Consider the following 13,653-nt stretch of genomic DNA (forward strand, 5'->3'; position numbering starts at 1 on the left):
ACCTCACAAATCCTGTTGATTTCAAAGAACAATGTTATGAATTTTATAAACAACCGTCCTGCTTCCAACATTGTCTTTCATGCTCCATTTTTGTGTCAATGACAAATGAGCGGACATTAAACCCAATGATGAAGAAATTTTATTGCAAGAAAAAAAATTCGAAGTTTTTTTTTTTGTCGAAGAAATAAAAAGTGTATATATCATGCCTAACGATGTCAATTAATTCTTCATCTATCATTAATTTATTTGTTTGTTTGTTTTATATAAAAGGTGAACGATTAAAATGTTTTATTACCTGTGTAGAATAAGAATTAACAGGTAGGTTCTAAAACTCATTTAATGTTAAAATTCTACATCGTTTTTCCATAAAGCAGACCTGTGTTCCTTAAACTATTTCAAGTAAAACTGAGAATTGAACTGCATGAATTAAAATATTTTTTTATGTTTTTCTCTTGAATAGATTTAGACAAAATAATTAGATTTAAAATTCATTTTTGTTCACGACGATTGTGTCAATGAATTAAAGAAAATGCATGTATACATATATATCTCAGGAAATGCATATATTTACATTACTGGTATCTTTATCGAAATCTTGACGATGTTAGGAAGGGTCAATTTTAAAGAGTCTGTCATGTTCAAAATTGTACATTATATTTTATATGATATGACAAGATTACTTATTCTAAGTAAGAAACTAACGAATATCTTCCTTTATTTTATGAAAACAATTAATGAATAATTTTGCAATATTCATTTGTAGATGTTTGATATCATAAACCATGTCAACAAAACTAGACATAGTGAGGATTCTGACAATACTAGCTGTCTGCTTGATATCCCTTATTTCAGGTAGGCGTTCTTAAAAGAAATATACCATCCAATCCTTCGTACGATATTTGCAACATGTCCATTCGAAATTTAAAGCCATTGACACCTTAGTAATGATTTCATGATTTTTCCTTGAACCCCCCCCCCCCTTAAAAATGGCATCGGACGTAAACGTTCGTTGGCCCCTGATTTAAAGCTATGACACGGTTGTCATGACAGTCATTGATCGTCAGCAGGTCATCGGAGCGTTGTCCTGAGTTGTCACTGAAAGGTCACGTGACGTAGTCATTCATCCTCCAATAAACCAAAACAAACTTGAACCCGTATAGTACAATCACCTTTTCCTCATGTTACATGTTTTCAGGTATAGCTGTTAGAAGTGAAATTTCTCCGTTTTCAATGGATACCAGAATGTACAGACCTCTCTCCGGTTTCCCTGGTCAAAGACTGAGGTTAGGAGCGTCGCCATTGTCACCAAGTAAATACTGGAAAATAACATCTGGAAGACAGTATAAGCAGAGTTCTCGTCACTGGAATATGAGCCCATTAAGTCCCATTGTAGGGCCTCGCAGGCGTCCATCAAATCTGCTTACTGTCGGAGATCTAATGCTGAATGATCGCCTTGGAATACATATTTATTGACTGTTCTATTTTGTTTTAATAATTATAATTTTTTGGACGTTCTCTTTTTGAAATAAATAGCGTGTAACCTTTTATGTATTTTTTTTTTTTTAATAACAAAAAATGACGACATTCAGTTTTTGAAGTTTTTTTTTTTATAAACACTGAACCGTGTTAAAGAAAGTTTTTAAACACTACAGCATGATTAAGTTTGAAACCACTGACACACAAACACTAGTTCTCGTGTTTGACAAACTTTTGTTTCTTACAACAAATTGCATGCAACTGCTGCGCAATTTTGGCTTGTAGATTTAATTAATACACGTGTATCAATGATGGGGACACAGGACGTCCGCTGTTCCATTTTATGTCTTTCAGATGTTAACACGTTAATCTGGTGTAGGAAATGCGTTAGTTTTACTCTCTTTGTGTGTCCTTTAACACGTTAACGTACTAGAAACACGCCGTTTCCCGACGCCAATGGTTGTAAAATAACTTGTTTCCGGCCAGTTATAACAAATTTTACATTCGTAGACACACTTTTTCAAAGCTCGTAGTGTCCATGAGAAGACGAATATTATGCAACTTTAGAGAACAATATTAAATCCAGGATTTTAGGTCTTAATTATCATTTGATTTGTTTTCATATTGTCTTCCCATTGTTGTTTAAAATAAATTTGTATTATGACCACTTTTTATCCTTAAATACTGATGGGAAGACAACTTTGTAATAAGTTTACATATTTTTTAGTTTTGAGTTCTTCTATTGTGTTTTCTTAATCTTTCGTACAAATAAAACCGTATTTAAAAATCAACGTAATTAAAACTGTAACGTTCATTTTTTCTAACAAACCACAAAATGCTTGCAATACAACACATTCACCAGAAAATCAGGTACGAAGATAAAAACGTTTATTCTAGATTTTTCGTAAAGTATCACAGACTTTAGTTTGGGATAAATAAACATTTTAAAGTTATTTCCGGTAATTAGTTTAATCCGAATATGACGATGGAGAACTAATTCACGCTTAAAACTCCAGGGTCTGTCTACCTGCTAAAAAAGGAGAAATGAAGACAAACGTTAGTCAACCGTTTATGATTAATCTACTCAATCTTTTAAAGACATTTTTATTGTTAAAAAAAAAAGATTTGCAAATTAACAAAAATACAAAAAAACTTCTTTTTTTTTAACAAATTGAAAATTATTAAGAGACCATATTTGGCCATAATAGTTTCAGAGATATTTGCTGTAAAATTATTTCGTGATAGCTAATTATTTTGTAATGTTTTCAAAATCTCTTGATAACAAAGTTTTGTACACTAAAGTGTGTTCATTAAAAATTTAAAAAAAACACATCCAATACCTGCATCTGTTTTGATTTCTGGTTTCTCCATTGCAGGTGCGGGGGAGGGCATCATCATGCGCTGAGGCATGGGGTAGTTTTGCATCATTGGCATCATGGGTTTGGGCATCATGTTCATCATGTTTCTAGCCATCATGGATCCCTGATTTCCCAGCATGACTGGTACAATCATCATGGGGCTCATTGGTTCCTCTGCACGCCCGACAGGAATCACCAACATGCCCATATTGCCCATACCGTTATTTACATATGGAAATCCCATGGCGCCTGTTGTAATCATCGAAATAAGTTCATTAATTTCGAAGGTACGATAAAACTCAAACCCAATTCTAGATGTAATGAGAATTCGTTTAGGTGGTAAATAAGATAATAACGACACTTTTGTGTCAGAGTTTGTTTATTTTTCATGATTTTTGACGCGAACTAAGAATTTTATTTGTTTTTCACCAATGAAAGAAAATTGGATATCATAGAAGACATAGCTTTCCACTAAAGCAAGCTTGTGCAGAATGACCTATTGAATTTTTTTCTGTAGATTCTTTGTCAATTGCAAAGAATATTACTTATTTACTGCCCTTATTGTAACAAGTTTACCTAACATTGCCTCAAAAACCTCTCTTTATTTGGAAACTGACTGGGATACTCTTTTTGATAGGAAAAAAATATACAAACTTACAACAATGTATAAGATTCACAATAACTGTGTCCCAAAATATTTATCTCAAATTGTTCCAAATACAAGAGGTGATGATTCTACATATAGAACTAGAAATTGATTGCCAAAGTGCAGAATATAAAGATGTGACATTTTTCAGTTTGCCTTTTCTTCAACTAATCATGCATACAGCTGTTACTAAGAACATTTAAAAAATTTGAAATTATATTTTACCAAATAATTTTGAGGTATTTCTTCAGTCGTACTCTCATATCAAACTAATTGGATATACTAGTATGTTATGAAAATTGCAATAGCATCAAATCACGTACCTTGGACAAAGGTCAGGGCAACCACAACAGACAACAGTGCGACAAGGGACATAAAAGGTGACATCTGAAACGGGGAGGAATAGCAACAAATGGTAATTTCATTGTTTCATACACAAAAACCGATTTATTTAAAAGCTAAAACAGTGACAATTTTCTTAATTCTATCAATTGAATTTACAGCTTTGAGAAAATATTTAAAAATCCATAACCATTTTTACATGCGTAGAAGGGAAAAGAAAATAAATTGACTATTAACATAGAGAGTTAACAATATCAATAATAGTTTTAATAAAGGTATAAAACATTGAACTCGACAGTGTACAATTAAATACGCAAACTTCATTTTAATTAAACCTTTGCAACTAATATAATTCTTTCAAAAGATAAGTATTTCATTTATGCAGATTTAAAATAATTACAAACGATATAACTTTTTTTTCCTTTGAATATTCTCACCTTTAGTTTTGGATGATTTTGACGGAAGATAAAATTCTCGTGAAAGCTTCCCGACACGGTTTCCTTATATAATATCAAGCGGATGACTTTCCCAAATGTGGTCGCCTCTGACAAGCAGGAAAACTGTTAAATTTGACATGGAAGGTACATGACAATCACTGCACAGAGAGTGAGCCTACATCCTTTGACCATGTATGATTAGGCTTTAAACATTGATGAATAATGGTAGGGAAATTAGCCAACAGTGCTATGTGTTTCGACAACGATGCATACGAGAGTCAGCATTGTTTCAGCTTAGGGTGCATGTACATGCATTATAGTTCACAAGACTTACTTGTCCAATGTAAAAGTGCAGTCTTTGCATTGAAAGTTTTTTTCCGTATTTTACCCAGTAAATTGAAACTATTTAACAATACAATGCAGTTAAATTTTGCACCAGACTGTATTCATTGTTTATGTTTCTTTTGGCAATGATATTCTAGACTGAATGACATAATTTTCTATAGTTTTTTTTTTGCGAAATACTTCAAGCAGCTATCCAACAATATGTCAATGCAATGTGTTCATACCTTAGAGAAGATTTATAATAAGTACAATTGCATATTAAAGATTAGAAATTTTGCTTTCGTATCACTTGCAAATCTTTTATTTGTACATTTATTACATATAATACTTTTGAGTGTTTTGTGAATGGAGGGATAAAATACAAGAAAAACAGACCACAATGAACATTAAAAAAATAAATTCAGCACAAGTCCTTGATTGAATCAAAGATTCCACATTGAGCAAGTTTTGAACATCAATTTCACGATTTGAAGGACAAATAAAACAAAACCACATCTATTTTAAGGGAACATTTCAAAATAATCTTCAGTAGTTCTAAAGTTACAACGTCGGCTGTGTTTAATCAAGGAAGTATCCTAAGAAATCGAAAGAAAAGGAGGGATAGTCTTTTAACACTCCCTGTGAATCATGGACCCGAAAATAAACAGAACATTTCCAGATTTTGTAACACTTTTTGCAATAGATGTTGATTATGTGTAATACTTCAGAATTCCACACTCCTTTATAATATCAGCCTTTCGTTTGCATAAATCATTTCCGTTAAAATATTATCTTTAATTGATAAAAAAAAATGACTGTTTGTATGGAGGAAGAAACATTTACGAACTATTTTACAAAAATCGAAAGTCAATTTGAAACCCCCACGAAAGAACAGGGATTTTACTAAATTTACTAAAATTCAGTGAATATGATCGAATTGCCGAATTTGTCAACATTGTCATGTGTTTTGTTTTTTTTTAATTTCGAATTGATTTACATAATGAAATAATTGATAACTTAACAATTCAATTAGTTTATTAGATAAATGGCTTTTATGTACTGTATTTATATCTCTTCTGCTCGTGGCGTCTACAAGCATTGTTTAAAGAGATCTTCATGATCCTGTTCTTTAAAGTGATGTTTATCCCAATGTTTAAGCATTTTTTTTGTGTGTGCTTTGGTGATGTATTTCGTATGATCAACTTAAATTTGAGTGTTGGTCGTCTTTGTTATGTAAACAAGGCTCGTACTATGTCTTTGTTTACATTGGCTCAATATACCGGTAAAACTTCTTTTCTAAGCTGAATTTTCTATCGACCAAATGGTTTTGAACCTATATAAATAGATTCTAGCGTTTGTTACATTCATATTAGGTCTAGACCTGGAATTTCTTTTTTCAGCATCAAGATGTGAACAAAAAAACTTAACAGAGTAGTGAGCTCTGTATGTCGTTTATAACTTTAAGACTGATACTCAAATATTGTTTGACTTTTACAAATGCCTTACAAAAACATTGTAAACATAAAAAAGGGACAAATTAATTTTGACCATAATCGTTTAACGTCAATAAAAGATCAAGCAATGTAACAAAGGATCAACAAAATAAGATTACACTGCAACTTTATACCAATGTATTTGAATTTAAAAGTTATACATGTACCGATTTTTTGCAAACTGTTTATTATTCTATAAACAAATTCGTTACAATGATACACTGTTAATGCAAGAAACATTCTGTTTTAATTACTTTTGATATGCTTAAGGAAACAATTTCACTTAACACACATTTACTTATTTGAAGGGTAGTGACAATTTGTGTGAAAATACAAACGGTTTTATTTTTTTCAGCAGTAAAAAACTTTATCAAATAGTGTGGAAGATTTAATAATCAATTTTATTTTTGTCATTGGTATTTCATACTGTATATTAACATTATTTACCATATATTCACAATCGTTTTAAAATGCATATTTATGAATAAAATTATTATAAAATCAATAGCTAAAAGTAACATGTAATAACACTATGACAATTGTAAATGTTGTACATTTTATTATTAGGAGAGGAACATGTAATTTGAAAGATCTTTTTCAATCCTTTTCTATAATTTACAAAGAACAAGTGCACTTAAGCTATAGAGAATGGGCCCTTTTTCAGTGCCGTTTATATGTAGAAAATATCATCAAATTGCTTTTTTCTCATAATAGTTAAGCACTCATGGATACTTCTGATTTATATGCACGCTTAAATTTACCAAAATTAGAATACAATTTAAAAAATTGAAGATTTTTAAATGCCTATAAATAATCTAAATACGGAAAAATCGAACCGAACCTACTTGAATTGTGTCTATTTAAATCAGAGGGAGGAGACATTTAAATCAACATTGCTCAGTTGGTGGATCGATTGGCGCGTTTGCTGAATTATACTTTATGCATTATTTTACGTCTGAAAAAAAAATCGAATGAAGCTTTGAAGTTGCATATTACCATACTGACAAACAAATATTCCTGACCATACAAAGATGAAGGAAAGCGATCTAAAACGTGTCAATGTTTTACAGTGAGCACATTTGACAAACGTTTACCTGGATAGAAACCACGTGATTGTTTGAAATTATTTATTCCATGCGTGAGTTCAAACATGGGTCACGCAGGTAATAGATTTCGCTTGCTATAGGAAAAACCTTGAAATTTTCATACGTTTTTCATTTTTTAGGTACCAGCCTAACCGAGTACAAACTTCTTACTTTCACAGGAGTTTACTAAATGTATAATGCGTATATTGTCTTTTCCACAAGTTTGTACTCGGTTAGGCTGACAGTAAACAAAGGCTTTAAAATGAATGCCTGTACTCGATTTACTATACAAAATCACGAATGTCTGCTGACCCCTACTATGTTTTAAAACTTCGTGCTTTTCATAAACAATAATTTCAGCGCTAGAACTTGTTAATTCTTATGGAATAGATACCAATAGATAATGTTAAGAAAAAAAATATGCTTAATTTGATTCTTCATTTTTTCACTTTTCACCGGGGCCCATAAGTGCACTCGTCCTTTTCAAATTAAGCATTTAAGGTAGTCCATCCATAACCGAGGTGAATTTTACAATTTTGACTGATATTGACTACATTAAATACGTATTTTGAAATTAATTTGAGGCTGACATAAACCAAACTCGGGAATATGTGTGTAGTCAATTAAATAACCGTTTTGTACTTGGAACTATTTTAAAGAATTGTCTGCCCCTCGCAAAATTAATGAAAAAATCAATGTCCAAAAATAGGTACGGTAAATTAAGATTTTTTGGGGCATTTTCAAAGAAAGGGAAAGCTTTTGCAACTATTTACTGAGCTTTGTTAGAAAATTAGTTGTACTATAAAAATATATATAGAAATGCACTTTTTCCATAGACTTCAATGATAAGTTCAAGATGTGATAAATTTGTTAATAGGCAACATTTTTTACAAAAAATAAAAAATGAATCTCTTTTATTTAATTAACCCTTAAAATCGCAAAGATGCATGGACTGCCTTAAAGCTGACATGAATTCATAAAAGCATTTGGTCGCTATATTATTTTCGATCGCTCCTCTACTGCCACTGGGGCATATATACCGGTTGAGAAAGTTAGGGTCGGTTGCTTTCCGATCGAGGCATTCACGTTGCACGGACTTCTAAATGCATGAACTACACATTGTAGTAAAATGTAGTAACAAAGAATAAAGAAAACAACAATCAATGAAATACAAAATATATTTATTCTTCGAAAGGATGTCCAAGGTATCCGTATTATTTTGCACAGACTGTGCTGACTTATTTCGCATGCACATCGAACACGTGTGTCGTTCATACAGAGTGCATAACGTCTGTATCTTCTTGAAAACCCCGACGACACTACTTCCAACACAGTAGCTGAATGATAGTAAATATAAGAAAGTAACAACGTTTCCATCCGTTCCTTCAAAAAACTCCCCGTTTATAAAATCCATTCGATAATTGACATTGCTCGATCTGCAACAGTGTGTGGTTTGCGCATGTGCGATGTTATAACATACACAGGAAAACGGTCTACAATTATCGAGGAAATTTTGAAGTATCTGCGCCTGGATTTCAGCCTGTCTTGTTTCGTCGTATTGGACATATCTTGCCAGTGCAGTGGTTGTCATATTATTTTTCTTCAAAACGCTTTTCTTATCACCATGCGTCTTTTCGTCCAAGGTAACGTGTTCGGGTGTATGAAATTCCTGAATGCGGTGAAGCATGAATAGTATTCTCGGCCTTATATAGGGTGATGTAGCGATGAACAGAACAATAGAAATCGACAACTAATATGGCGGTAGTCGGAGATAAAAGGGAAATAATGCGTATTTATGAATTCATGTCAGCTTTAAATATGGGCTTCAATATACTGAAGAAATATATAACCATTAATGATATACTTTTATGAAAATTATCACCATTGGTTTTTTTTCTGATTTGTCTTTTCTGAAGTATTTTAATTAGCTCACCTGAGCTGAAAGCTCAAGTGAGCTATTCTGATCACATTTTATCCGTCGTCCGTCTGTCCGTCTGTCTGTCCGTCTGTAAACTTTTTACATTTTGAACTTCTTCTCTAAAACCGCTTGTCCAATTTCAACCAAATTTGGCACAAAGCATCCTTATGGGAGGGCAAATATAAATTGCAGAAATAAAAGTCCGATCTGTATTCAAAGCGGAGAAAACCTTGAAACTGTAGAAAAAGGGGGTGCATTTTTAAAAATCTTCTTCTTAAGAACTACTGAGTCCAATTCAACGTAGTTTAGCATAAATTATCTTTATCGGAAGGAAAACATGAATTGCAAAAATTAAGGGATAATTCTGTTTCAAATCTGAGTTATTACGAAAATAATAAAAAAGGAAAGGCGTGTTTCAATCAGTTTAATAGCTTCGAGTTCGGCATCTGGTAAAATGGGTAGGCAAGACTTGGCCTGGGCAAAACAAAAGATTGGCAGTTATTAATCTGCCAATCTTATTAAAATTTCAGGATATTTGATGGACCAGTATATCTGTATTCGCTGTAAATATTGCTGCAAAATAATACGTATTTGGAATTGACGATTGCCGATCTGCCCCGGCTTTTATTTTGCCACGGCCCGGGTTTGCATACCCATTTTACCAAGACTCGTATTCCATACTTCTAAAACGAGGTTCTTTGTTTAAAGCAGCCATGACATTATACGAAAAAGAGTCGATCTGACTATGATGAATTTGCTTGTTGTGCAACAGTTCGCGTATGAAGGGAAATTTTTGAAACATGCAAAATATATTGGTGCCGATTTTGTAAAGTAAATTGAGGCTAAATATTTCAATGCGTTGACAGTTTTCACACATGACGTTGGTGTTAGCTTGTTCTGATTTTCGTTACGTTTTCATTGTTTATGCTTTGTAACCTGGGAACTATCATCTGTATTTCGTGATTTTTACGTATCAAATCAAACAAAGACTTCGGTAAATCAAACAGTTAACTGTTTACCTGCGCAAATTAAGCAAAATCTGATGTATCAAAAAAGTACTGAAATACAATTCATTCTATCGGTAATTCGGCATTATCTTTTGCGTAATGGTAGATTAATGCAATAAGTTTTGTTAAGATCCTCGGCATTTTCTCGAGTTTATTCAGTTTAAATAGAGTTTGATACCGCTGACGGAAATATGTAGGTATATATACATGTATATATATGATTTATTTCGAAAAAATAAATTGTGTTCTTTATTTGTTATAGTGCATGTTTCTTGTGTTTTAATTGTGTACAATTTCTATTTACTAACCATATTTGAGTGTTAAGCTTCGAATTATAAGCAAGATACAGAGATTTGCTCACAATTCTATGTTTGTACACAGATCTTAAAAACTAAAGATTAAAAAAGTAAAAAAATTGTCAATATTTTTAAAGAAAATTTTCAAAGTCTGTTCTTCCAGAAACCAACTTTAACAACTTATTGTATTGTAAACTTAACCTTTTTATGTCATTATTACTCCTACTGTACATGTGATCCTTGACTGTGTTTGTGTACATTTGTACAAATGTATAAACTGATTTTGAACCTCAAATACCAGTGGACTGGTCTTGAGTGAATAAAAGAATTGAAAATCTTAGGCCATTCTTTTTTTCCATTTTAAATGCTGAATAGGAAATACGAAGTTAAAAATCTTAAGCTGAATGTAATAAACTCATGTGAAAAAATATGACTCAAACCTAGGCGAACTGTGAGCTCTGTATCTTGCTTATAATTCTACGATTGACGCTGAATTTTGGTTGAACATTAGAAATTGAATATGAATTAGAGTATGTTAACTAGATCTCGTTACAAGTAACGATTAGGTCTTCCGTCCGATTTTGTTTTATGCGATACAATGAAATATCGATACTCTCTGAAAAATCTAAGGTCCTGGTAAAACTAGGTTTTTTGTCTCGAGACCGGAAACGGGCGAACGGAAGTGATTAATGAAAATTAAAGCTAGGTTTTTTGTATACATTTGCCTAGTGTACATCACTGTTTATTATCCTAGATGAAACACCAAAGACAATCGGTTAAACTTGTTAAAATCATGAATTGTATGAACTCTTCTCGTGAGTACCGGAAATGACGGTTGAAAAAAGAAACCCGATAAACACATCTTTAATCAATTCTCTATCATTCATAAATGTTCGTGTCTCAATCACCTACAGAGACTAAAATCTCGCGGGTATCAAATTTGTAAAAAGGATAAGTACCTAAAATATTTGATATAACTCACCGGAAGTAGAATATGTTTCCTTATTTAACACATATAAGATCGTGTAATGATATACCGGTATTCATTCCATGTAAAAAAAAAACATTTTTAAGTGCTTCCAGTGACGACCGGAAGTGACCACGATTCAAACAAAATAATGTAAACCATGGATACATACTTAGGGCTATCATCCCACAAAGAATGGTTGTTCATATCATCACTGTTTTTCAGATCTCGTAGAGTCATTGTTTTTTTTTTCTCTTGACAGAAAACGGACATACGGAAATGCTCAGTGAAAATAAAAACTTAGTGTTTCTTGAACATTAGACACTTGGCCTTTATTGTTTATGAATTGTACTAAAATTGTCATAGGAAAACAGTTAAGCTTTCAAACCGCTGGATTTGTTTTAACCCTTCCGGTGAGGACCGGAAGTGACGGTTGACAAAATGAAAGCAATTAAACGCACATTTCTATCGAATGTCTATTATCTATATAAGTTTTGTGTGTTGATCACTATACTCTCTGAGATTTCGTGGGTAAAACATTTGTTTAAAAAACGCTTTCTGAGATATTTGAGATATCTCACCGGAAGTAGAATTTTTTGGTTATTATTTTACATCGGACACATGACATTTGTAAGGTTTATTAATTATATTTCAATTCTATATGAAACAAATTAAATGCAAAATAAAAAAAATTGAAATGCTTCCGGTGACGACCGAAAGTTATGACAAACAAAACAAAATAATTTAAAGACATCTACAACTATAGTTCTATAATCCTACAAAGTCTGAATTCTCAAATCCTTATCATTTTTGAGATCCCAATGTCACAAGTTTGTTATCGCGGGACAGGAAACGGACGACAGGAAAGGAACTTTGAAAAAATGAAAAATTGGATTCTTGAGATATACATGTAATTTATTTCTATCACTCCTAAAAATTTCAAGAAAATCTATTGAACCGTCACTGAGAAATTGTGTGTACAAAAAAGGGGAACAAAATTCGTACCCAATTTTCGAGCCATAGTGAGCTCTCACGAACGGCGCCAATGTCGTAAAACAAAAACAATAGGCACAACTTCAGACTATGGTCTACCTATCCTGAAAATTTCATATTCATATCTCTGATAATTTTGAGATGAAGCGTGCACAAAATGGGTGGAAAAAGTGACAAAATCAGCAATAAATCGGTACCGGAAGTGACGACGGCAAAAATATTATAAACAAAATAAATTCAGATCACTTCCTATCATCTGTGAAAAAATTGTGTAAATCGGTTGGGTAGTTTCCGAGAAATTTGTGGAAAAAAATATAATAATAAGAAACTGTACGAAAACTATAAGGTCTTCCGTTGGAAATACTTGTACAAACAAAATAAAAGAATGATATTCTGTATATACCTACTCTCTGGGGCCCCCTCTTTATATAAATAATGTGAAATCTACATCAATTTTGATTGTTATTCAGACACGAGTAAATAAAAACGACATCTTTAAAACAGTTTCCATAGTTCTGACACATTTCTGTTGCGGGGATAAAGTAATTATTGCTATTCCTAAGAAAATATCACAGCGGAAAATTATCCTGGTTTGTACGCGAGGTAAATAACGGTCATTTAATTATAATGGAGAAGACAAATTAAATTTTTGAATGTTTCTAATTTGAGGAATTGAGCACATTGAGGTACACTTTTCTTTTTCACATCTACACATGTAGGATTTTTTAAATATAAAACAATAACTATTATATATTTTTTTAAATACAATATCTAATAAGTAGTTGATGAAAAAGATGTACCTATATGCTCTCATATATTTTGATCGCTTTACAAAGTGGGGGGGGGGGGGGCAGAACGAAAAAATAAGGAATTGGAAGTTAACAACTTAAGTGTACCCCTACCAAATGTTTAGTTTTATATCTTGCGTAGGATTTTCTTATTCTGGTAAAAAATAGTATTTCATGAAGGTACAATGTCAAAGATTACGTGTATGCAAAAATAAGTGTAAATTCGAATACTTTACAATATTTATTTTTTGTTATTCTACCGAGGGACCATATGGCACAATATCTTTTGAACGCCCATTGTTGCTTGGGTGAGCGATGTGGCCCCATGGGCCTCTTGTTTTATAGGTGCTGTTAATTAACAGCTAACGTCTAAAACATAATTGCTCTGGTTAATTCATGGATGTATGCACAATCAGACTGTTACCAATACATTGTATTCAACCATATTAACAATAAATGTATTAATCAGTTCTTTTTTCACCTTTATTATGTGTAATTCTAAGCTCTTTTACATACACACTCA

At 32.2% G+C, this 13,653-nt stretch overlaps 1 protein-coding gene and 1 long non-coding RNA gene across 2 annotated transcripts; one reads left to right on the forward strand and one right to left on the reverse strand.

Annotated features, from left to right (window-relative positions):
* The first annotated feature begins 287 nt into the window (after nucleotides 1-287).
* Nucleotides 288-1,547, forward strand: LOC128186681 (uncharacterized). Its single transcript, XR_008243974.1, has 3 exons — nucleotides 288-318; nucleotides 764-852; nucleotides 1,196-1,547. It is a non-coding gene; the product is annotated as an uncharacterized LOC128186681 (long non-coding RNA).
* Nucleotides 1,548-2,342: 795 nt separating this feature from the next.
* Nucleotides 2,343-4,359, reverse strand: LOC128186682 (uncharacterized). The gene is made up of 4 exons (XM_052856525.1): nucleotides 4,260-4,359; nucleotides 3,804-3,867; nucleotides 2,817-3,083; nucleotides 2,343-2,506 (listed from the first exon to the last, which is right to left on the reverse strand). Exons 2-4 carry the CDS (start codon nucleotides 3,865-3,867, stop codon nucleotides 2,481-2,483), a joined length of 357 nt encoding a protein of 118 aa, XP_052712485.1. The 5' UTR covers nucleotides 4,260-4,359; the 3' UTR covers nucleotides 2,343-2,480.
* Between the last annotated feature and the right edge of the window lie 9,294 nt (nucleotides 4,360-13,653).

Source organism: Crassostrea angulata, chromosome 6, assembly GCF_025612915.1.
Source record: "Crassostrea angulata isolate pt1a10 chromosome 6, ASM2561291v2, whole genome shotgun sequence".
Taxonomy (NCBI): Eukaryota; Metazoa; Mollusca; class Bivalvia; order Ostreida; family Ostreidae; genus Magallana; species Magallana angulata.

What these genes read in the sequence shown, in the direction of transcription:
- LOC128186682 (XM_052856525.1), bottom strand. Translation starts at nt 3,867, where the DNA reads ATGTCACCTTTTATGTCCCTTGTCGCACTGTTGTCTGTTGTGGTTGCC. An exon ending in TGCCCTGACCTTTGTCCAAG is followed by an intron (nt 3,084 to 3,803) that starts GTACGTGATTTG and finishes TGATTACAACAG; the next exon opens with GCGCCATGGGATTTCCATAT. An exon ending in AGAAATCAAAACAGATGCAG is followed by an intron (nt 2,507 to 2,816) that starts GTATTGGATGTG and finishes CTCCTTTTTTAG; the next exon opens with CAGGTAGACAGACCCTGGAG.